This window comes from Choristoneura fumiferana, chromosome 7 (genome assembly GCF_025370935.1).
Source record: "Choristoneura fumiferana chromosome 7, NRCan_CFum_1, whole genome shotgun sequence".
Classification (NCBI taxonomy): Eukaryota; Metazoa; Arthropoda; class Insecta; order Lepidoptera; family Tortricidae; genus Choristoneura; species Choristoneura fumiferana.
Window position 1 is genome coordinate 11,021,027 of NC_133478.1, and position 25,170 is coordinate 11,046,196.

At 35.9% G+C, this 25,170-nt stretch overlaps 1 protein-coding gene across 2 annotated transcripts in view; it reads right to left on the minus strand.

Moving 5' to 3' along the window:
* Positions 1-6,065: 6,065 nt before the first annotated feature.
* Positions 6,066-25,170, minus strand: part of Atf3 (Activating transcription factor 3) — a 51,261-nt gene continuing 32,156 nt past the window's right edge. For both annotated transcript variants that reach the window (XM_074090145.1, XM_074090146.1), the window contains exons 2-6: positions 15,834-16,289; positions 14,590-14,679; positions 12,649-12,807; positions 11,519-11,677; positions 6,066-11,206 (exon numbers count right to left, since the gene is read on the minus strand). In XM_074090145.1, the coding sequence (XP_073946246.1) occupies positions 10,682-11,206; positions 11,519-11,677; positions 12,649-12,807; positions 14,590-14,679; positions 15,834-16,097 (1,197 nt within the window). In that variant the 5' untranslated portion in view covers positions 16,098-16,289 and the 3' untranslated portion in view covers positions 6,066-10,681. The remainder of the gene's footprint in view (positions 11,207-11,518; positions 11,678-12,648; positions 12,808-14,589; positions 14,680-15,833; positions 16,290-25,170) is intronic.

A 25,170-nucleotide genomic window follows, 5' to 3' on the forward strand; every position in this document is an offset into this window, starting at 1 on the left:
CTAATCAATTAATGGTGAAACATCCCTTAACAGGATAAATTGCAAAAGTTAAACGGTTCAACTCACGATTATGAGTCAGGAACGGTCTAAATAGTTTCGATCTTTTTGGAAGATCTTTTCAAAAATTAGTGTGTTCAAGACGGTGGCGCCCGCCGCACTACCTCGCGCTCGTGAGCAACGGCAATTTTGTAATTTTGTAAATATGTCACACAAGAGGTTAAGTAATATTATTTACTAGGGTCTTAAGGCAAACTAACCAAAGCCACGTGTTGAAATGTTTTCATTATTTTTGAGGCTCTTTGTATAGTCGGGTAGACCGTAGAACCCCCAACAACAAATTTTGATTCAAGTCCCACTGGTAAATGTAATTCCGCGTGAGACCAATGTTGTAGAGGTATCATTTTGGACTGCGAAAATATTTTCCTCAAAGTAGGTATTTTGCGCACATAATTTGGATAAGGGATTAACTTAGATAGTACTTACAGGATACGGGCATGATATGACAGTCGTTCATTTTCCTACCTTAGGTACTGAAAAATCATGGGGCACTTGAACAGCCAAATAAGACCGCAAACGTACGAAAATGTGTGTTAAGCGACACACAAATAATTGAGAAAATGCTAAATTGATTGCTTGTTCCTTTCTAAATACTGAGCCATTCGCCCGCCACTGGCTTGGATTGTTAATCTTTGTAAAACGGTGGTATTGGTGACAAATCTTTATACAAACAAGTTGATTTGCCAGTATCTTTTTCCGTGTAAATGTTTGCTATATTTACTCCCTCTAGTCCTATCGTGTATTTAGTTAGTTCTTTTATTTAATACCTTAACTCACATGCTTAGCAATTATGTAATTACTAAAGCTCATAAAAGTTATAATCCACTTTGCTTTTCGCAATATTTACCCATCGTCATCATGGTTTTGTTGCTCCATGGGAGAAAGGTCTTATTTTTTGCACGATGAAATCACTTGTGCTTTCAGTCAATTTAATAATGCGGGTATTCAAATTTATTTATTTATTTATCAGTACAAGCAACTTAAATAGCCATAATGGCTGGCAAGAAAATTCTTTGCCACCTTGATGTTCAAAGTCAGTTGTAGATAGGTACGGCTAAAAACATTACAGACTATTATCACCTGACACTATTTACACTATTGACCGACATGGAAATACCGACCCGATATTTCGTGTACACGCCCATACAAACTGGTGTCAAAACTGGTGTCACGAAATATCAGGTAGGTATTTCCATGTTGGTATTGTATTGTACGGCCGGTATAGTCATCACCTACAACTCAATGAGACAATCTTTCGTACTGATCTTTTAAAGTAGAAATTGGCATAAAATGGTAAAGGAGTTTCTTGGTCGACTATACAAGGTGTCTTCAAGTTTTTCCGGAATATTTCTGCAGGTGATGGATTTCGTTTGACTGAAAACCCCTGTAAACGTTTTTCAGGATTTTTTAATTGTGGTTAGCAAGTGTTTCCATACATTGATCGATGTCCAAATTGTTCCGCGTTAGGCCGCGGACACGAAGTCAGTGGGCAGCGCGGCGTGGCGAAAATGTTATCTGGTGGGGGGCTACTACGAAATTCGAAAATCGAGTTTCATATCGTACCATCCCTATCACTCTCGTATTATATTTAATGAGGGCTGACGCTTATATTATTATATAAGCGTAAACGGGATTGCAAGATACGAAGTTCGAATTTAGCTCTTCGTAGTATGGGTATTTACAGAAGTTTATTGGTAACACGTTTACAAGGTCTTGGACTTTGATTGACGAAGCTAAAATATTCCATGGAAGTTTCAATTTATTTATCTTAATATTAATAACTCATGACAATGGAGTTATGTTTTAGCTTAACATACCATGGTACAAGTGTGCGCCTATTTATGCGTTATTTATTACGATATACAGCGTGTCTTTTTGATACTACCTCAAACTGTAACCAGACGAAGATTTAAGTGCTGTGAACCGATATCAAAACAAATTGTTAATTTAAAATTAACTACCAGAGCGCAATTAATTTTTGAAATATTTTCACGCAGCTATGTAATGCGTACAATAATTTGTTATGAGAGAGAAACGTTCTGTGATACGTGATACTGCTTTAATTTTATTCAAAACGTCGCTCTTGTTGACGTGACAGCTGTCACAGAACGTTTCTCTCTCATAACAAATTATTGTACGCATTACATAGCTGCGTGAAAATATTTCAAAAATTAATTGCGCTCTGGTAGTTAATTTTAAATTAACAATTTGTTTTGATATCGGTTCACAGCACTTAAATCTTCGTCTGGTTACAGTTTGAGGTAGTATCAAAAAGACACGCTGTATATCGTAATAAATAACGCATAAATAGGCGCACACTTGTACCATGGTATGTTAAGCTAAAACATAACTCCATTGTCATGAGTTATTAATATTAAGATAAATAAATTGAAACTTCCATGGAATATTTTAGCTTCGTCAATCAAAGTCCAAGACCTTGTAAACGTGTTACGAATAAACTTCTGTAAATACCCATAACCAGTCATTTATGTAAAAAGGATCATAACTGTTTACAGGTAGACATGTTTGGATCAAGAAAGTAAACTTCGATAGACAAGTAAATATTTTATCGGTTTCTCAAAAACATAAAAGCTATCTTATCTAAGTTACCTCGTACGATTTTGTAATGAGTCAATTTAATGTATTGCACAATATTAAAAAGTTAAGTAAAATTGTAAAGATCGATTTTGGTTTTGGACGTTAAAAATATATACTTACCCTTATAATTGGCTAAGTAAAGTTTGTTGAAGAAGTGCAGATTTTTTTGCGAGATAGTTCAGGCCGTAGAATCAGGAAATTCAGCTGTTTTATTTTTATTTTCCATCGTTTATTGGATAATTTTAGGATCGAGATGCCTTCATCCTTAAATTGTATTCATCAAATAAAACATTAATTAACGGTTTTAGGGTTCCGTAGCCAAAATGGCAAAAACGGAACCCTTATAGTTTCGCCATGTCTGTCTGTCTGTCCGTCCGCGGCTTTGCTCGGGGGCTATCAATGCTAGAAAACTGTAATTTTGCCGGTATTAAACCGGTATAGTACGGGGGTAAATCAAAAAGTTGTTAGGATGAGCCTGAAAACAAAAGAACATCGTTTTTCTAGTTCTTATTTTTCTACATAGTTTCCTTGTTCTTCTATAGTATAGGCTCTATACCTACACTTTAGGTAAGTATCGTTTTTTTCTTTATTTCATCAAAAAAAGTATTTTCTTTAGCCTAGAAAAACTCTTTCACAGGAATGACCCACCACCGAAAATTTATTTCGCTGATGTGCTTCTCTAATTTTAGGTTTAGGCGGATATCACTAGGGGCCCAGTTCGGATTCGGCTTAAAGCAAGCTTGTCGGATTGTTGTGTTGCATTGTCGTAGCGAAACATTAGTTTGGAACGATTTGCTACACGAAATAATTAATCATGTTCGAACGGTACAAATAATGAAATAAATTTTACCGCCATAATAAAAGATAGATAAAATTTGACAAAAAAGCCTGCGTTCAAAAACGTCTAGCCACCATGCAATTCTTAAAACTTTTTGATTTGCCCTCGTAGTCCCAAATATTTGACACGTAGGTACACGTCCTACCGGCCCTAGAAATAGAGTCGTATGATATTTATGCACACTTTGTTATCAAACGAAAATACAAACTGAAACATGAAACTGGCAGAATATGCTGTTGACATTTATTATAATAACTACCTGTACCTACCATATTCTAAGAAATAAACAATTTCTATTTCTATTTCATGGATGCACAGACAAAAAATCAGAAAAAGACACCAGCTCTGGGAATCGAACCCAGGTCCTCAGTATTCCGTGCTGCGTGCCATACCCCTACACCACCACTGGGCAGGAGACACAAATTTCTCCCATGCACCACACATTTCAGCCTGCTTTTTTCTTTGTAACTTAAGCGCTGGTCTAGGTTTTTCTGTGCATCCATGTTTCAGTTTGTATTTTCGTTGGATTTCACGTAAAAGTAACAAATTTGGAGTTGAAATAAAAAATACAAAAAGACTCCAAAAACCAATCTTAATTCACGCTTTGTTATGTTTGGATGTGGTGACTGTATGAATGTGCGGCCAGCGACAGTGGCCTGGCAGGACCTAAATTTGGCATGAGCTCAAGCATTTTAAATTTTGCTAAGCCCTGTAACACACCACAGGTGTTAGATGATGAATTTTTTAAACGAGCAAATAACAAGAAACATCTGTGGCTCGCTCACGTCGTGTTCGCCCAGCGCCGCCTATGGTCGGCGGCAGGGCGAGCAAACTATTCATTGCTCGATCAAGCCGCTATCAGTACGTCTCTTAGCAACACACGCTAATGTATTAGAAACACACCGCGCTGCGCCGGTCGCACAGGTTGCTAAACCACGAATATACTAGGAATGAAACTGACAGTTATTTCAGCGGTAGAGAAATTATCTTGAGATAGACTCCGAGTGCAGCAGTTAAAGTCACTTTGTCTTCATGTATCTTATCTTAATTACTGTACTTACATATTACCCACACGTATACCTCTTGTTTTGTTTCAAAATTATCTTCTCTGGGTAGATGCTTAAAAGATTTTTTTTAATCTTCATTTTGAGATTTCGATAAGAAGAAACCAAGGTTGCTTATAGAACAATTATTTGGCATTTCATCCGACCATCATTAAAAATCATGACCTGATTATAGACGATGGTTCCAGATTAACTTTTGAGATTAATTAAGCTGATAATAAATATAACAACGGATTCTAAAGAAAGCGGCTGAGAAGCCCTAGATATTTTTTAATTGTGCTCCTTGTCCACTCTAATGCGTCTGTTACAGACCACCATCCTGCCCTCTTATCGTCGTTACAAGCGCTACAAGCCAAATCTACAGACAACGTAAGTTTGGTCACAAGTTGATTATTCTCTGCTGAAAGTTAAACGGCTTATTCATTTAATCCCTATTTAAGAGAGAGCCGGCTAAATGATTCGCACAAGAAGGATTCCGTTCAACATACTATATTTAACACTACACTAAAAAAAAACAAGAAAAGAAATATTTAGTCTATATTACATTAAATATTTTTTACCACTAGCAATCTATAATTTTAGCATTCGGATGTATATGTACTATGTACATAAATAGTCTTCTATTATGTATGAATGTTTCCACCAATAGTGGTTTAGAGTGATTGTCTTTATTAAACAACGTAAAGATTAAGTTGCAATTTTCTTTGCAAGATCCTTCTCAAATTAAATATAGCTTTATTTAAATGTGCCTTGTCGGCTATAGAGGGCAGCAATGTTAGTAAAAAATTGTATACCGTGTCGGTAAATATGAGAGCTTCATTACAACTTCAAACCTGTATTATATATGTAAAAACAAACAATGTCTTCAATTACTATTATATAGATATTTGATTTTCATTTATTTAAATGCTCATTTTGTTCATAACAATTTTTGTAGATTGTTGCCTTGAATTTGTTGCGTCGCGCTGAATTTAACTAAACAAATTACCGATACATGGTTCTGCTTTAGTTAGTATTTTTTTTAAACTAATACGTGGTGTATTTAAATTAAATTGTCCAAGATACCACCTTTAACAGGCATGGTTATGGTAGCGTAACATTCAAATGACATTTCTTTAGACACTTTGACTTGTAAGATATTTGTATTAGCGCTTGTATACAGAGTGAAATTCTAAACGTGAAACAAAATTACTGTTTCAAGCTCAGTTAATGCTAGACAATACATAATACATTAAGTAACTTTTTTTGCGATTATTCTGATACAATTTGCTTGTAACCCTTAAATATGCAGATAACTGAGCTTGAAACACTAACTTTGTATCACGTACAATTTCACCCTGTAAGGCATTAAGTTTAGACCTTGATGTAAGCCTTAATTGTGATATTAAACTATATCAATCTCGTAAAACTTGTTTGTCTTTACTGGCTTATCTAAATCTTTCTCTTTGTTAGTTCGCAAAAATTCTGTGTGGGTTCCAGAGGTAGGTCAGATGTAATCAAACAATGAATTATGCAATATAATATGATTTATTTTTTTATATTTGTAAGCACAATAATTTTGCTTTGTCTGTCAAAATATTTTAAAAGAAGCAGGTACAGGTGATGTTTACAACACTTACAAAACCTAATTACATACAATATTCATATTAACAACTGTATCTCAACAATATTGTGTCTTAAAGAATTTATAGTGAGAATCACTTTGTGACAATTAGTACCAAAATTGTACAATATTGTATCATATCCCATAGAAATATAATCTTTATAAAACAGTACTATTTAAAATCTGACTTAGGTATCAAAAAGCATATTAGCAATTCATCAAAAGACACGTAAAAAGGACTCAGCTGTTTAGAGAGACACCTCACTAAATTAGAACAGTATTGTAAATTATAAACCTCTATTAGTTCAAATTGTTTAAATTTTTTGCAAAGGTTAATGACGAAATTGAGTCAAATATTTTTTTACCCGACTGCGAAGAAGGAGGGTTATATGTAACTAGGATTGATTTAGTGAAGTGGAGCTCTAAACGGACGAATAATTAGATAGTCGTACAGTCAAAGGCAAAAACCTGTTTACTGCTTTCTCCACAATATGTAACCACGGCTCTATTGCAAGGTCATAAGAAATTTTTACATATCCTTGAGACCGGACAAATGAATATTTTTGTCTTTCATTGCACGTAACAGTATGATAAAAGAGATAAATAGTAGAAATACAATAATACATCTTATCATAGAACAACAATAACTCCTAAACGAAGTGTAATTAATACTAGTATTTATATAACAACCGGATATTGTGAAAAAAGTACAGCTAGTATTTCACCTGCATTACAAAGAGTAACACGCACCTGCTTATCTGTTCTATCAGTAGAGGTCGCCACAGTAGGGGCTACACCGACACGAGGCTTAAGCTCGGCTTTACATGTATGTGAACACGTCGCTTCACAAGCATAATCCCGCTTTACACTATCTGTGTGCACTCGCACAAAGCAATCGATCGCAAACACTGATCATGTACCGGTCACTTACACAAATGTAAAGCTGAGCATATTCTTCACACACCGAACATAGTCTCAACAACAAAGCATATAGTTTAATCAGGATTTGTCCACGCGACCAGATAAATAAATAAACTCGTACACCGTCAAATATATCTGCAGCATATAAGCGACAACAGTTAACATTTTAAACTTTATCGACGAAGGTGATAAGGTTGAAAACTGTTAAATGTGAACAAAATAAACTTTTACACAACTATACCCTCTTTAAGTTAATCTTATGTTTAAGATTACTGAGACGGTACCTTCACTTTTCTCTAAATAAGCTAAGGTAAGTACTGGAGACAAGATTACCTACAGACTATGGTAAAAAAAAAATCATATCACTAGGCTTGACAGTTTTACTTCAAGGAGAAACAGTAATGTTCATTTCATAAGTCATAGATTAGATTTTTCCGAGGTAATATCGTCTACTTGTACAGCACTTTCTCCTATAACTTCAGACATACTTAACGAGCATATGTAATAAAATAAATAAGAAAGGTTGTCATATAAAGCTAAAGAAATATATTATTTACATTATTCACTTAGTCATACTTTACAATTTTGAATCAAAGAAAGCAAATCTAGTTGCCTCAATTTTAATAACGAGAACTGTTAGCGTAATTAATTGGAAGAATATGAAATTTCTCAAAACCTCGGAGCTCTTGTTATACAAGAGGAGTTGTGCTGTTAATAAATATGTATAAATTTTGCGTGTACATGATCTTAATTTTATTTTATCACATCGTATTACCAACAATATAAAAATAAATGCTTGCGCGACTGACGCTCCGTGGAGGCCCATAGACTAGTAACACTGGTACGCAAAAGGCACTGCCATAACTAATAAAATATTGGTCTGCAATATCTGAGCTATAGAGAATCTAGGCACTGTATCATTTCAAAGACCGGGTAAGTACTATATTATTGTAAATTGTATAGCAGTACAACTCCAGTTACTATACAATGAATTATACGTCCCAAGACTGGGATATCAAGGGAAAGTACCTGAAATATCGTAGATAGGATATTTTGCTGAAAGAAGACTTTATGTTAGTTTTAAAAGTTAGTAATTATGCATTTAAAGATTTTCTAAGAATTATATGCTTCGTCTGGGAATCGAACCCACTTAAATCACCCCTATTTTTATGATGCCAATCGAAAGAATTGACAAAAAATAATAATTATTCTCAATTAAAATAGTATTTTAAAAGAAAGAAACAACGTAAAATGTTTGTGTCAAATTTCAAGAAAATTATTTATTGCCGACGACGACGTTCGAAAAATAGCGATATTATCATAGCATATATATAGCATTGATTATTCGCAAATAAGTACTCATATCATAAATCGAGTATTCACCATTATATGATAACAGAATTAACAGGCAGCGGATTTAAGTATTAAAAGATTGGCGATTTGCGTAAGACAAGAGGGATCACATTTTGAGCATTTAATTAATTAATTTACAAAATAATACTTAGTTGACTTCGGCAGTTTCATGTATGTTTTTAATTTGATTAAAATGATTAATTTCACGTTGTTCCTTTTTTTTAAGATACCTACTATATTACTTAGGAAGAATTATTATTTTTTGTCCATTCTTTCGATTGGCATCATAAAAATAGGGGTGTTTTTTTATCACATTCCGGTTCGATTCCCAGACGAAGCAAGTATTTCTTTGAAAATCTTTAAATGTAGAGAATTACTAACTTTTAAAAATAACAAAGTCTTCTTTCACCAAAATATCCTATCTACGATATTTCAGGTACTTTCCCTTGATGTCCCATAGTCTTGGGACGCCCTGTATACGCCCCCGTCTTCAGATGTGTATCGGTAATTAAGTTTATACCAAAAACAGATTATACAGGCTTATGTACATAAGGTTTTATTGGACTATAACTCAGATAAAAATGGCATTTATTTCTATGTAAGTATGAGCTAAAATCGTACAAAAATATAACATTATTTATTTATAAACAAAATGGTAATTCTTAAAAAAGGCACCTTTATTTTTTGCAACTGGTAATTATTATGAATTCATGTAAAGAATAAGGCCCATTTTTTATTTAACTTCGTATTCAATCGCACTTAAGGCTTTCAGGCACTCCAAATAGGGCCCAGTTAAACAATGAGGCTCTTTGCAGGGATCGTTAAAATACTTTCCTTTTTAAAAGGACGGAGAGTAATATTTTTTGCTGCAAAGCACGTGAAGTCAATGCAATGTAGCTATTACCAGGCACTTAAACAAAAACTTGCGTCACTGGCAAAAAATACTTAAAAAAAATATCAATGTTTTTTTAATGAGGAAACGCAGCTTTCCCTGTTTTATGAAGCCCTAATACATCCTATCACTTTTACTTTGAGTTAAATCACCTTAAACTGTAATATTATTTTGTACAACTACAACACTTATCTAACTATATCAATTGTGTAAGTTTTATATTTATACATATCTATTTGTTATTAATATGTGAATATTTTAACATGATATACTTTCGGAATTTTAACGGGAGGTATTATATTGTTTGACATATCTAATCACCTACCTATTGGAAGATAAATATTTAAATATTGTGATGTATTTTTAGTGTAATAAATGTCAGTTGTATAAAGCCGCATTCACATTTATCAGTCGTGTTGTGTCGTGACGCATCAGAACGGTATCGGTTGCATACATTTTATGTGGTTGCGTTCACATTTATCTGATGCCGTGTGTTGTGACGGCTTGTGTTGTGTCGCATCAAAGCAAAGAGAGAGAGACAGAGAGCATCACACACAACACAAGACGACAAATAAATGTGAATGCGACTTAAGTTTAATTTCGGTAAAAAAAATCTGCATACGGAAGTTTGCTGTAATAAGAATTATGGAAACATAATCTCGATTTCACTATTGCACCATAGAAAATAATCAGATCTCGGCTCGTAAACGATTCAAACAGATCAAAGCAAAATTATTTAACTTATAAAAATAACCAAATCTGGTACCTATATTATGTTAAGAGTTAAACATCTAGATAAAAATAAAAATGTGGTGTACCTACCTATACGACTGTTTCACAGTTTCTATTGTAATGTTAAACAATAATTTTATTATTTCACAACGCTGAAAAGAAATAAACATAACATAAATTAAAGTGTGACAATGTCGAATTATTGATGTGAGAATGTATTCGTGGTCTTATTCTCAATACCTACCTATGCGGAGTAAGCTTTTGCGAACAGTACCCTCTAAGCATTTACACTCTCCTATATGCGATACAGGCACCATACTAATCTACGTTGTTGTTCTACACAGTAGACATACGACTTCGTTTCGAAATATACTCCCCATCCCTACTTCAACTTAAATTTCTATATAATACGAGAAACAGTAGTTTTCACACACTTTGAAAATCAACATACAATATTCTGTAAGTAGTTATCATTATCACACAAGAACATCAAAGTGAAATGAAGACTACAGCGGTGATGACGCTCTATTCCGAATTTTAACTCCAATGCTTAAACATATACGTATACTTACTCGTGAGAGCAAATTTTGGACCCGACGAAAGGTTTGAGTGTACGAGTACAACTAGACCAGACAGCCGTCATTGAGGCTGTTGTTGAGTTTGGTCTGCGAGTCGGGGACAGTCGCGGGGTACGTATGGCACTGTTGCGCGGCCAGGTTATAGTTTACCTCCTGGTCGTAGTATTCCTGCTCGGAATCGATGGGAACGAGCAGGTTAGTGGACTTGGGCATGTACCCATCTGTCGTGACGTAGTTGGCTTCGGAGGACTGTAAGCTGAAGACGCTGTCGGGTCGGTAATCTACTTCGATGCCTTGAGGCATGTATATGGGCTCAATTGCCGTGATGGTTTCTATTTCCCCGCTAAGCGGCGTGCCGCAGGTGAAGCTGGAACTGGAAGCTAAGATGTTGGCCGACTCTGGTCGGATGTAAGGTGACTGGTCGAAGGTAGCCGGCAGTGCGTTGCTTTCGTACCGGACCAAATTGTAGTTGGAATTGGGCGGGGATCGCGCATTGCCGTTGTTTTTAACGCAAGAAGCTTTGTGGACCGTCAGCATTTCCATTAGCTGGCGTTTCTGTACTTCAAGGTCCTGAAAGGAACGAGAGCATTTATATTAGTTAATTCAATTCAATTAGGTATGAGCTTTGGTGTATCACAGATATTAAAGATGCACCTTAGTGGCTTAACGCTTTTAAAAAACTGAACAGTGGCTACCTTCATCTTATGTTCAGGATAAGGACTCACACCTGAAAACTGTGTACCGACACGCCAAGTATAACAAAGTATGATAACAGGGCATAATCTTGTCATAAGTCGCCAGGTTTATCACGTTGGGGACTTATCTTAACGACCAAAGCCTTGTTTACGTGTTAAATGGTCATTAGCGCTGATAATTAATTACCTTTAGTTGTGCCTTCAGGTCAATGTTCTGGTGTTCTAGTATTTCGCTCTCCGAGACCAAGTTGACGGTGCGCTCGCGTTTCTTTAGTCTGCATTTTGTGGCGGCTATTTTGTTTCGCTCTCTTCGCCGCCTTCTGCGCTCTTCGTCCTCTGGCGTGAGCTGAGAAAGAAACTATCGTGAGACTAATCATCAATTAAAGTTTTTATGGTTGATTAAAGCATGAATAAATTAATTAGTTTTTTCATGCAATAATTGCATTCAGTAGCAGCTTAAAATATTAAGATTCGTGCTCAAACATACAGAGCTCGCTAGCTCATAATTATTAATTGTTCTTGAAAGCTATAACTACTTAATCATATTGCTACTGGATAAATTATTCTTAAGCCATCACACTTTTACAACCACGTTCAGTATGAGGAAGTGAAGTCACGATCGCTACTGCATTTGCAATGCGATCCTTCTTTGTAAGCCACTATAAAACTTCAATAGAACCGTTGAATTATAATGCAACTGCTGTAACCATAAAAGCTAGTATTAGATTCGCAATCATTCTTATCCATCGATTCTGTGTAGGCTTCTAACTGTTTTTGCCTTCCAGGTCATACCTATACTAGATTATAGATTACTTAATCATAATAAGTCGGTTTACGACTCAATTCAAGGGTAACACTAAAGTTATGTTGGCTCTAGCAGTGCAGTTGTGAAACGAAACCACAGTAACAAAGTTTAATTTTATCACCACTTATCATCTATGAGTGTGAAATAGGTCTCTGCTCTATGACTTACGGTAATTTCACGGTGTTCATAGCTTATTAAAGTCTAAATGAAGGTGTTTTCAAGTTACATGAAAAATAAAAGGGAAGGTCGGAAGTATTCAGTTTAATCTTGACTGTGAATTACTTTTAAAGTTTCATAAAACCTAGACACTAAACTTACACAATTTTATATACCTACAGAGCTGTCTTTGTAGAGTTTGTAGTCACAATTTACGCGTGTGATCGTGTAAAAATTCAAGCAAAAGCTTGGTACTTAGTTAACTTAATCGCTTGATTAAGTACGAATTATTAGATAGGTGAAGATATCTTGAAGTATGTACTGTATGAAACGAAATGGTTATTCTAGATACTAACCCCCTCGCTTTTAGTCGTGCTGGTATGGCTGCTGTCGTAGTCGTCATCACTGTCTTCTTTCTTCATCCTCTTGATACCGACGTCTGTGTCGCTGCCAGACATCTTCCGTTTCGACTCGATTGACAGTTTCAGACCAGCCTTTATTAGTTCCGAACACGTCTGCAAAGAAACCATTTAATATGTGAAATTTATGTATCTTAAGAGTCGTTAAATAATACGTTACTGCAACTGAAGAATGTGGGTCATTCGTTGGTGACGAATAGAATAGTTCTTTAACTGCGTACACATACGTGTTCTGAATAAGTAAACGATCAGCAGCCATTTTTTTAAGCCATTCAATTAATTCAAATTATCCATCAAAAATACAGTGGCAATTTATTAGGTTGTCTCAATACAATTATTTAGCATAGTCTGAATCATGATAAGAACGGATTAACCTATTGCGCGACAGAATACCTAGCTCAAAAAGAAAATGAGATCTTATATCTTATTATCCAGTTAACAATGGAAGGACATCGCAACCCGGACATTATTGCGTATTCAAATTAATCATAACATTGTCGCGAAATCACTTTGCCATCAAGATGTAAGTGCTTAATGTTTATTCAACACAGATTATCAGTTTTTATGGGCCGTGGGATAGAAATCGATCATTACCTATTGAATGCGTGTGATTTTTTGCGTTGCAGCGTTAGATGATTCATGGTTTACCTTGATTGGAATAATTCAAGGTTCTGATTTCAAAAAATTATATCTCGATTGTTATTATGTGGAATTGCAATTGTAATAACTCTATGCCCATTGTGATTGTATTGAAGAAGTGTTTGTTTTTCTCACATTTAAAAACGTCCGCTCATTGTCTAGGCCTAGGCTTGCCTAGTGTCAACAAACAGAGACTATTCTATTGTTGATAACAGAATCGGTGTCCTGAGCATTGTCGGAGCAACTAACCAAAGGCATTAGGCATTAAGTTTTTAAACGTGTTTGTAAGAGCTGAATGTAAATTCGACTCGAAATGGTAATAAATGACAGCACTTATTATCAGTGACTATCCTGCGGGTTTTAGTTGCGCTACTGATGCTTCTAATGAACCTATGATTACACCATTAAAAGCATTAAATAAATCCGGTATTGAGTCGGTGCGAAGAAGAACAGACGACTAACAAGATTGCCTTGTGGCAAGACGCAGCAATTAGTAGTATTACAGAGGATCGCGACTAACGGGGAGTGGAAAAATCTTGAGAGTTCACGGTGAATTCCAGTTTTAAATGAACTAAAATAATTTCTTTGCTTTTAGTTCATTGATATGGACTGTGATATGGACCTCCGCAAAGTAACGCCTGATTCAATAAATTAATTCCAGGTTTATTATTTAAATTTAAGGATAAAAAAGTATATGTCAACCTTGCCGCAAGCTGAAGAAGAAGGTAAATTTATCAAGATTTGAACCACCATCTCATCAATAGGTAGGTATTTTGATTTTTCCTCACAGACAGCTGGGAATTTAAATACCTATTACATAGCTTTTTAGCCATATGCGCGATTGCGTTTTTGGCTTTCAAGTCGTTTATAATCCTCTATTTATTAGTTCTGTGCTCCTGATCAATCGAAATTACCCCTATATAGCCCAATTTAGACCTGCAAAAAAATCGTGCAAATAGCATTAGATACATTGCTACGCTCAAATGTCCACATTGAAGTCTTTTTACCATTACGACTTTGCAATATAGTAGAATCAAGTGTAAAAATATGAACGTAATAAAAAAGAATAAGTTTCAAAAATAGGTACCACAGACTCTTATTCCAACGCAATAAGGCTGTAGTAACATATTTTTGAGTGGTTCTAATAGATACTTATTTTTGCACTTGACTGTTCCTACACAACTTGCACCATATTTCTTGCAAGTCTAAACGGGGCATTAACCATGTATGCGGTTTTACCTTTTGTATACTGGGTGGAGTGCCAGAAGCTGGTGATGTCGCCGATGACCCGTTGGACATGGATGAGTTGGAGTCGTTTCCGCTCGCGCTCTGCAACACGGAAATGGGGTCACACCATGTGTCCGGCTAATGGAAGCGTTTCCGACGGCATGGCTGCCGAAATGACAGAATTTTTACGCTAGAGCCATCGATAGGTACTTTATTGTGTGCTGGTAAAGTAGCATTAAACCTCTGTCAACACTAATGGTCAAAGATACTTTAAATTGCTAGGCAAGTAAATAAGTCAAAGAAAAAAAACTAGCTGTGCGTTGTTTGGTTAGCTGTTGCCCGCGACTTGGTCTGCGAATAATTCGTTTATCGCGCACTCGCGGGCACTATACCATTTTCTTGAATAAAAACTATCTGTCCTTCTCTGGGTCGCAAACTATCTCCATGCCTAATTTCATCACGATTGGTTGAATATTTTAAGCGTGAAAGTGTAACAAACAAACAAACATACAAACTTTAGCTAGCGCAGATATTGGCTTTGATTTTTCTTAATACCTCTCATTATTTTTTCTTTGATGCCAGTTTATTTGAGGATTTAAAATATTACAACAGAGACTGAACGTCAATATTTTTGTTAGTAACAGCTGCGCTTTCGTTTGTTCTACTTTAAAACAGACCTTCCGTTCATATTCCCAAAACATATAACATAACTGCACATCAATTACCAAATAATCAGATAACGATAGTGTCCACGTCCTAAATTCACCCTAAATTTATATATCTACTAAAGATAATTAAGTTCCTTTGCTTTGTCATTTTCCGCTCTGAATGTTCCCCGTGTCGTTCCATACATAATTAAACTCATTCATAAAGCGACACTTCCATATGAGATAATCTGTAGCGCAAATAATGCGTATTTATACGATAACTAAATATAGATAACTTGATGCCGTGGCGCCATTGAGTCTCCTTTACGTAACTTGCAGTAGGTATTCTGCAGAAAGGTGCATGACCTCATGCCGGTGCTGGCTAGCATCTCCTAACATCCAATGTTTATAATGGGGGATTGATGGCGGTCACGTGACCAGTTACGTGGCACTTGGCACTGGCTCAAGATACTTGTAACACTTATTTTGCATTTGAACGGGCATGCATGCATTAGGTGCCCATTGCATTTTGATAGCTTTACCACAATGTAACTGTGAATAGAAACGTCTATTGTTGTTAGCATATTTGAATAAAAATTGACAAGTTACCTTGAAGCCAGAAGTTTTCTCGTTGTAGTTGTATTGGTCGAGAGGATTGGTCATGGTAATGACGTCGTTGACGATTTCGGGAGTCCGGAGTGTTGTGGTGGCGGACTCTGCAGTGAGGAGGCCGATGACGGCGGCGCTGAGGTTGACGTTGACGCTGAGATTGTACGCGCCTCCGGGGTCCTCCGCGCCCGCGCCGCCCGACGGCGACGGCGCCTCCTCACATTTTATCGTCGGCACGGTAGACCTCATGCTCGACTGATTCATTATATCCTTGTAAGGAGCCAGTTTCGCTGATTTTTGGTAACGTTCGTTAAAACTAAAATAACACTTTAATATCACTGTTACGCACTAACGCTAGTTCTAAGACTAAATATCACTGATTGTGGTAAACTGGTTTCGAATGGCACTTGAGTCTTCTTAATGAGTAATTTTCACTGGTAATGTTGAATGTTCAATCTGCAAACAAATAAATATTCATTTAAAATAGGTATTCGCCTATAATGAAATTTGCGGTTTGACGGCGAAATAAATAATAGGTTTGTTATGTATGATCGCATATGTTACTACCTACCTATACACTGAAAAAGGAAAAGAAGAATTGAAAACACGGGAGTGATTTTGTTTGCGGTTAGGTATAGTCACAGAGCTAGGTAGTCTGTATCCCAATATAGGAAATCAGTACCGCCGCCATTATAAAACGAACTGTTCGTGTTATTTAGGTGGGTGATGGTATTCTTATGCTTGTATTCTCAAGTAATGCGTTAAACTCATATTTAGGTAGATGTCGTGTGTCTTAGGTAAAGGACGTCACCTACCGCGAAAGCAATTTAACGTTCCCCACAGATCATTGAATAAAAACAAATGTTAACATCAATTCGGCAAAACAGAGGACAGTCTCAGTTTCGCAAGTTGAGTGGAGTGCGGAGCCCCGCTTTCGCAAGAGTACGCGGCGGGTTTTTAATTAGGGCTATCTGGGCATCGCGACCTCGCGGCCAGGATGCGACTCCAATAAAACGCTTTTTTACAGGCTACAATTGAATGTGCGCCATAAAATTGAAATTAAGCGCGTTTTTACGACGCGTTTTAACGCTCTTCCGCGTGTCGTGTCGCGCTGTGGTCGCGGAGGCGTGCGGATTACCCACCGGACACAAGGACATGCATGGATTAAGCAATTAGATACTGGTGTTAGCACGAGGCTCCATTATGTGGAAATTAGGGTGTTATAATCCGGCATAATCAAGTCGTGACCGAAAAATCCTTTGGTACCGTACGGGAGCTAACGTTTGCGAGTTCCATATATAGCTAAGCGTTGAAAGCTGTCTGGCGCCTTGACCTGCTGCATATCTGTATATCTCATATCAAAGGCACGTAAACACAATAAAGAACCGAGCCAGAGTAACCTAGTTGCGGCGGGTTTGCTTATTCTGCGCGCGACGGAGGAAAATGTGTCGCCGGCAAAATATGGGTAGATGCCTAGTGACTAATGATCCGAACCTTCTTCGCATTAGTTTCTGATCAATACGGGAAAAGGAAACTGCGCCTAAATAATACCCAAATACGTACTATCATACATACTTGTGGCGTTATTTAAGGATTTAAAAACCTACACGTATGCGGTTATAAGTAGATAGAGCGTTTTCAGCTGTGAATTATTTTAAGGTTTGACTGAACACTAGGTACTTATATTTCTATAAACAAATATTTAAACTCCAGCCATTGTACGCCTAAGTGTTTATAACCTACCCGTTTACATTCGTCCGCCTTGTTTAAACGTTGTATGAAAGCAAACTTGTAAAGAAGCTGTTGCAAAAAAACTAGCCGCCTCTAGGACGACTGCAAACATTTTTAACGCAATATTAAATCTCATACATCATCGAGTAGCCGACTGGCTGGTTGACTAGTTGTTTGGTGTGTAAATGAAACACAACTGAACAAACATGTAGCGCACGAGTTGCCAAACATCGTTAAAGTTTGCGATTTATCGGTGAAAGTTTTGCTTATACCTAGGCAAAATATAGCGAATTATACTGGATATACTTACCTAGTGCCATCCACGAAGACGCGTGATTTTGACAAAATTAACCATTAATGACATTGTAATAAGAACCACGGCACGCGTCATCGTGAATGACTCTACCTATAGTTAGTAACCGCACTGTTTAAATTTTTTATCTGGTTTGAAATATGATTATACGGATACGCAAAGCTTTTAGTAACTTTTAATAGGCTAATAGTTTACGTTTAGGTATAACTTTTTCTTACTGGAATGCAAGTGAAAATAGAAAATGCACTCACGGAATTGACCACTAACATAGTTGCGAGGTGGCCGTAAAACAGTGCCCCAGGTAGTAAAAGACGGTGATTTAAAAGTTTAAGACCAATAGGACAGATAGAGGTTGGAATAAAAATTGCACTCTCAAAAGTAAAAACTTATTAAAAAGTGGTAAGAAGTACTAAAAATGGATACAAAAAATATATCTTGTATCGTACGTACCTAACTGCTTAACTATGAGTAATTTAAACATAGTTAACATGTGCGACATGTGTACTTATTCACTTTAAATACCTATTTTGCTTTTATGCATCTCCTAATTTAAGTAATTTCTCAGATGTGTAATATAATGGTTACAATTACTTTGTTTCCATTTTCCACTAATATTCCCACGATCGCCAACGAACCAATACAAATGACCAAGACCATACCGCAGACCAAGACGAATCGCCCTTTCGTAGGTTTAATGCGTTTAACTACCCACCAATTTGATTAAATTTAAAGTTACTACTTTTAATTCAGTCATTTGGAATGAGTTATATTTATTATATACCTCTACTTCTATTTATTATAAAAATACCGCTTAGACTTATGATAAAACCGGCTCGCAAAAATATTTTCGTAATTAAACGAAAATACCGAAATCATGGTGATAAATTTGATAGAGTTGATTACCGATTTAAATAATTTTATCTTGTAACTAGTCCTAAGTACCTAAGTTTAAAGCGTGCGCGTATTTCAAAGATTTTATTTATTATGTGAGGGGGGTCAAACGAGCATGCGGTCTTCTTTGTTTAAACCTGTACGAAATGAAACTTGGCTAAATAGGACTCGAATAAAAGTTCTTTTCACATGTGTTTATTTGAAGTCGCGGTTTTTAAGCATAGGCGGTCGATCCGCGTGGGCTATCGATATGCAAACACGTTAGTAGGACGTCCGCAACCGAAAATGGGAAATGAAAAATTATGTGTCCGGCAAAAATGCGTAGGATTCGCTTGTTTAGGATTTTGTGTTCTCGCAAGCCGTTTACTGGTTGCTATACGATGAGCACAACATGAATGCCTCGATAAAACGTTGTGCAAGTATCACGGAGGTAGATACGACCTTATAGTAAAGAATACAGTACAGTAAGTAAATTACTGTTGATTCTAGATACATATGTACTTACCTACTCTTTATATTTTGGGACGGCTTTGATTTGCTAGGCCAAAACAAGAGAGTTTGTTTGTTCTGTATCTACCTACTGGGCGTCGTAATGTAGATACATACTTAAACTATTTTCAAATGTTTATCAAACTCATTAATTATATTAACATTTTACAGAAGGCGCTAATAAAAGTTTTTATAAGCTATGTTCTAGCTTTTGTGAAACTTGACATGTAGCAACGAAGCTTTTTAAAAGCTCATTAAAGAGCCAAGGACATAAAGCTTGGGACGAGGTTACGAGCTTCCACTGCGAGGTCGAGAGGCAAGTGTTTAGTTAAGCATACTACTTCTTGTACTTATAAGTGTGTGAGAAATGAGGTTTTTGTACGTACTGTTGTGAGTGGGTTAGTGTGTTTTAAAGATGGTTTTACATGTACATGACCTAAGTGTTGTTCAATATTAAGGAACGTTTATTTTTAGAACTAGGAACAGTGAACTGACGGCATGTATGGTAACTGTAACAGGCATCACATCACACTCAAGTGACCAATCGTGCAAATTGTAAAATTATTTGAATACGAGTACATTGGTATTACCTTTCGCTGCTAAGTTTATGTACGCTAAGACTCATTACTTACGGTTTTAAGTTGATAAAATCAATATGTATTTCTATCACTTCGCAAAATGAATAAATCCAAGATTTATATTGGAATCTAATGGAATGCTTAATTATTATGATTCTAAGTCCTATTTCTCTGAATGAATAATATTGGTTTAATTAAAAGAATTTATCATGTTTGTATTCAGATGCGGTTTACCTCATAGTTCTCTGTATTATACACACATTTTCACGATTGCTAAGAACCTAGAACAATATACTATAACCTACTAGTTTTTATTGGGTACCTACTAGGTACTTTTCCTACAGATACAAACGTCTATAAAGAAAGACTTAATTGATTTCGTGACTGAATATGTATTTCTTGTCAATGTAGAGTATTATATTAGAAGGGTAGTCTGAACCTATCCGCTTTTACAGAATGTACTAAATTATATAACTAGTAGGGATAATGCAATTACGTAGACTTCCATTAATCAGTTGGGCTGTGCTATGGGCGCGGTTAGAACTAGGTCACCCATATCAAGGCTGGAATTTATACAAAGATGTTTCATTTTCGAAGTTTACTTTTTATCACTTTTGTTCTTCATAATAATATGTTTTGTTTGTACCTACATATTGATTACGTATTTAAAGATTTTATGAGAACATAGCAACCTAATAAAATAATCTATGATTTTTGGTTCCGGTATAATCCCATTCAAATATCAAAGGGTTAGAAAGCAGAATGTTTTGACGAAAACCTCTGAACTCTGAACTCGCTATACCTTTAACATTCCATCTCTATAACATAAGCTTAACAAAAACAATTTCACGCTAGCAACGGAAACGCAACGTTACGTTCAAACAAAACGAATCAGTGAAATAAAATGGAGACCAAAACAACGGCCTATTGTTCGGTCACAATAGTGCTGATTATATTATATGTGTGTTAATGTTTGAAGGTAAATAACACCTGATCATTAATTATTCTGTCAAACGGGACACGATAGTGGCTGAGAGAATGCCGAGTGCGTCACTGAATCCACTGATAATGCACTAACATAACATAATCATAATTTATACTTGCCTAAGCATACATTTTAATTTTACCATACTGCAGGAGGTGCAATATTAGTCTTATTTCAAAGCAACCTACGGGTAACCAAATGTTATAGGTGCTTATAAGTAGGTACTTAAATATTACTATGTTTTGTATTGCTAATTCAGCTTCTCATTCCGATGGTTACTTAAGGGAATGCTACCCTTATTATTATTTAGGTTAGTAAATTTCCGTTTATTTTTTAACAGAAAACAAAAGGATGCCTCAACACAGATAATAGAACGAAAGTATAGTTACCTACATGCCTGTATATGTACCTATGTATAGCCAGCGTTTACAAATTCGCAACGCCAATCAAATCGGAATGTAAATAACCTTACCTTCATTCCTAACGCGATGATCTGCTTAATTGAACGACCACCTGGATTTGTTTATGGTCGTAAAGATTCAATCAACGACAGTTTTTCTGATTTAACTAAAAGCGTAATTAAGAAGCCGTTCCATTTAAATAGGAACAATCGATTTAAATATGATAATTAAAGTTTTACTATGTCGTTTGACTGATCGACTGATCATTTAGGTTAAATTGGACTTTCTTCTTGTTAAAGTAGAAATCTAGATGCAGAAAGAAAATAAACAATTACGTTCGCTGTCTCCCAAAATCTGAGCCAAGTCGTAACGTAGTGATTTGGCTCTGCAAAGCATAAACATGATGCCATTACTTTTAAAAGGTTATATTGCGTCTACTCAGAACCTACTCAGCATTAAAAATAGATACTCCTGAAATCTTAATCGTTTGGATCTAACTGTTCAATTAAATTTTTTGATTCGACGTATTTCGTAATAATTAAATTCTACCCGATTTGTGCTTTTTAACACTTCAATATATTTTCTTACATGTTTTTATCGGCTGAGTTGTAACTGCCATGGTCCCAAAACAAATACAAAAAAATATTCGGACTCACAATAAAACTGCCTTTACGAGGCATCTTATAATATAAAGTATTTTTATTTATATCTGGCCAGAAACAATTCATTTAAAATTAAATGTAGTGCAGACCTAAAGAGTAGAGAGAGGATCTAACAATCTGTATGAAAATATGACGATTACGAATAAAAACAAGGAGAAAGATAGAGTAAATCTAGAGTTAACTAATATAGAATAAAATAAGGTACTGTAAACTAACACTTATGGACATGGTCTGAATTAAAAGTAATTATTTCATAGTATTATAGTGTAAAGTTTCCTTAAAAACTAAAAAAAAAATTAACGCAAATGATTCCTAAATTAAAATGGTTTAAAAACTAAACATCTTTTTAACTGGCCACGCTCAGTTCAATACAGATTAATGTAGCAAGATGCTTAAAAAGAAAAAAAAACATAAGCTATCTCTAAGCCGCAGTTAAATATAACCGCGTATTCGGAACGTAGCAACCGAGGTGTCCTTGACACTGGCGCGGACAAAAACTGGCATCGTTCGGCCGCAATTCGGCTCGTGGGTTCGTTGGTGGGTGTGTTCGCCATAAGCCGGGACAAAGAGCAGCGACGCCGCTGCCGATGCAGACAGCGATACGTTTGTGGCGAACAAATCTCTATCATTTTATAGATGCCGGTAACTAATGGTTCCATTGGGATTTGCATTACGAATTGATTCCATGTGGGATTAACTTTATGGATGAATGATATGGGATCTCCATAGCTATTAATATGAAGCTAACTTTCAGTTCGGAAATTGAATTATCTGTTTTTCGTTTCATCGATTAACGAAATCAATCATAATATAAAGGCTGACCAGAATTATAAAAAACCTCGCCATGTTGCGGAAAACCAATAGAATAGAACTAATTTCTTGCACTGGTAATGTCATCTGTCTATTGCTGTCAAAGTTTAACATTGTTTGCGCGTGGTATTTATAAGTTTTATTTTGAGTTTTTGTGCGTTAAAATGCCGAAGATTATCCATAGCCTTGAAAGGAAAATAATTCATAATGTATACAAATATTTGCCATAGAAAAAGTCTGAGGGATTCATCACCGACACCGTTGTCAATATGACTGATATGTATCGTATAGTAAGTGTAAAGAATGTTGCAATGTAAAACGTAGAAGTGCTGCCCTCGCGTCAGGTTTTTTTATATTCCTGGTCAGCCTTTACGAGTACTCTACGCTGCCTTGCCTTTATCGAGCTTCTGTTTGAGACTGTCCGCTGACAGTTAAGTAATGCCAAGAGGTTTTTTTTTTCAAAACAAGAGGTTTTATGTGATGTGTTAAACCCTATTTATTCCAAATTTCGTCTAAATCCATTAAATTGAATTATTGCGAGGATTTAACAAACACTAACACACAAAATTTCAATTTAATATGTAGGTACATATTTTTACTCGACGCAAAGATGGGTTTTGGATTGGAATACCGCAGCGTAGTCTAAACGTGTATCATTTCTACATCTCACTACTCTATAATTCGGCGCCTCCTCGCGTATTATAGGTATTCACATATAAGGAACAAAGGAAGTTTGGCAACGTATTGTTCCCTCGATTTTCACGTCTGAGTTTCGATGAAAAAAATAAATTTGCAATTCAAGTATATGTACGATCTTAACGCCTACGCTACTACAGTGGTGTGTGTAAACGTAGCTTGTTAGATAGAATGTGTTTGTGACTAATACATTTAATTTTATGATCGACACTGACATTATAAAGTGGAGTCGTGGAGTCGTCCGCCTCTTGAATGAGATTGGTTCCGCGGGATGGTTTTAAGTCAACAAAAAAATTAAATAATCTTTTTAGAGCAATCATCTAATAAAAAGCTTAGTTGAAGTCTCTACATTAATAAAAGTTAGATAGAGTGGTCGCTTTTTTTATTATTCAACTGGATAGCAAACGAGCAAGTGAGTCTCCTGATGGTAAGAGATCACCGCCGCCCATAAACATCTGCAACACCAGGGGTATTGCAGATGCGTTGCCAACCTAGAGGCCTAAGATGGGATAACTCAAATGCCAGTAATTTCACCGGCTGTCTTACTCTCCACGCCGAAACACAACAGTGCAAGCACTGCTGCTTTACGGCAGGATTAGCGAGCAAGATGGAGGTAGCATTCCGGGCGGACCTTGCACAAGGTCCTACCACCTGCCAACAAAACTACTAACTATACTACTATCGCTACTTAACTATAGGTACCTACTTCTCCTTTTTTTCATCCATTTATGCCAGGTTGTCGATGATCATACAGATGGTACACACCTACTTAATAGTGCGTCACATTCAACCGATTTACGGTATACAATATTTTAGTTATAGTCAACAATTTTATCTAAAAATTAATTAATTAAATTAGGTATATCATGTCGAAGATATTATAATAAGAGAAATCACCAGTACAGTAAACATGTTTTTTCGCTAAATAAGTCTGTTGTATACTTGTATCAACGATGAACAATAAATGAGGGTCTAGCGTTAGCGCATTATAGTTCCGAACCTGGAGGTAATTAATTACCCCGAAAGGGGTAAAACTGTGTTACGTAACGTACAAGATGCCAACAGATATGGGTACAAATTTCAGGGGTAAATTCCAGAAAAAGACTAGAGTTTAGGAACCACTGGTCTACTGGGAGCATAATATCAAGATTTTATATTCAATAAAGACTTTTTAGTGCATTAGATGTATGTACCTCTACCTATTTGTATTGTCTCTGCAAAATACATAAGCCAAATCTTAGGCCTTTATATTTTTTAAACGTAAAATTGTTGGTAATATACGATCAAATATTAATTAGTATCTCTGAGTGCGGTCGTATACCTACCTAGTCGAGGGCGATGGCTAGTTCATTTATATTTCGGCGACGCGTATCCGGAGATTAGGAGATGTGATTGGTAACAGACGTCCGATGTTTTTACAACGCTCTGTAGAAAAATAACCCTACTTATGTTTGTGAAGCACTATCGATGGTTTAAATTAGAGTATTACATTATAAAATAGATAGTTGCTATCGGTTCGTTTCGTAGTTATTTTTTTTTTAGATCTGTTATCTAGCTCTGTTACGTGAAGATATTTTACCGATACAAAAATAGACTAAACTTTGTCAAAACACATGTACACAGGACATAGACGCAGAATTAATTAAAAGAGCTAATAATGAGTTAATATACAGTTAATTTTAACATTGTTTATTAATGATTATCAGTTAAGCGATCATACCATTGATCAGCAGAGTTAAATTGCTTACGTCTGCGGCTTTGCCCACGTGGCAAAATAAAAA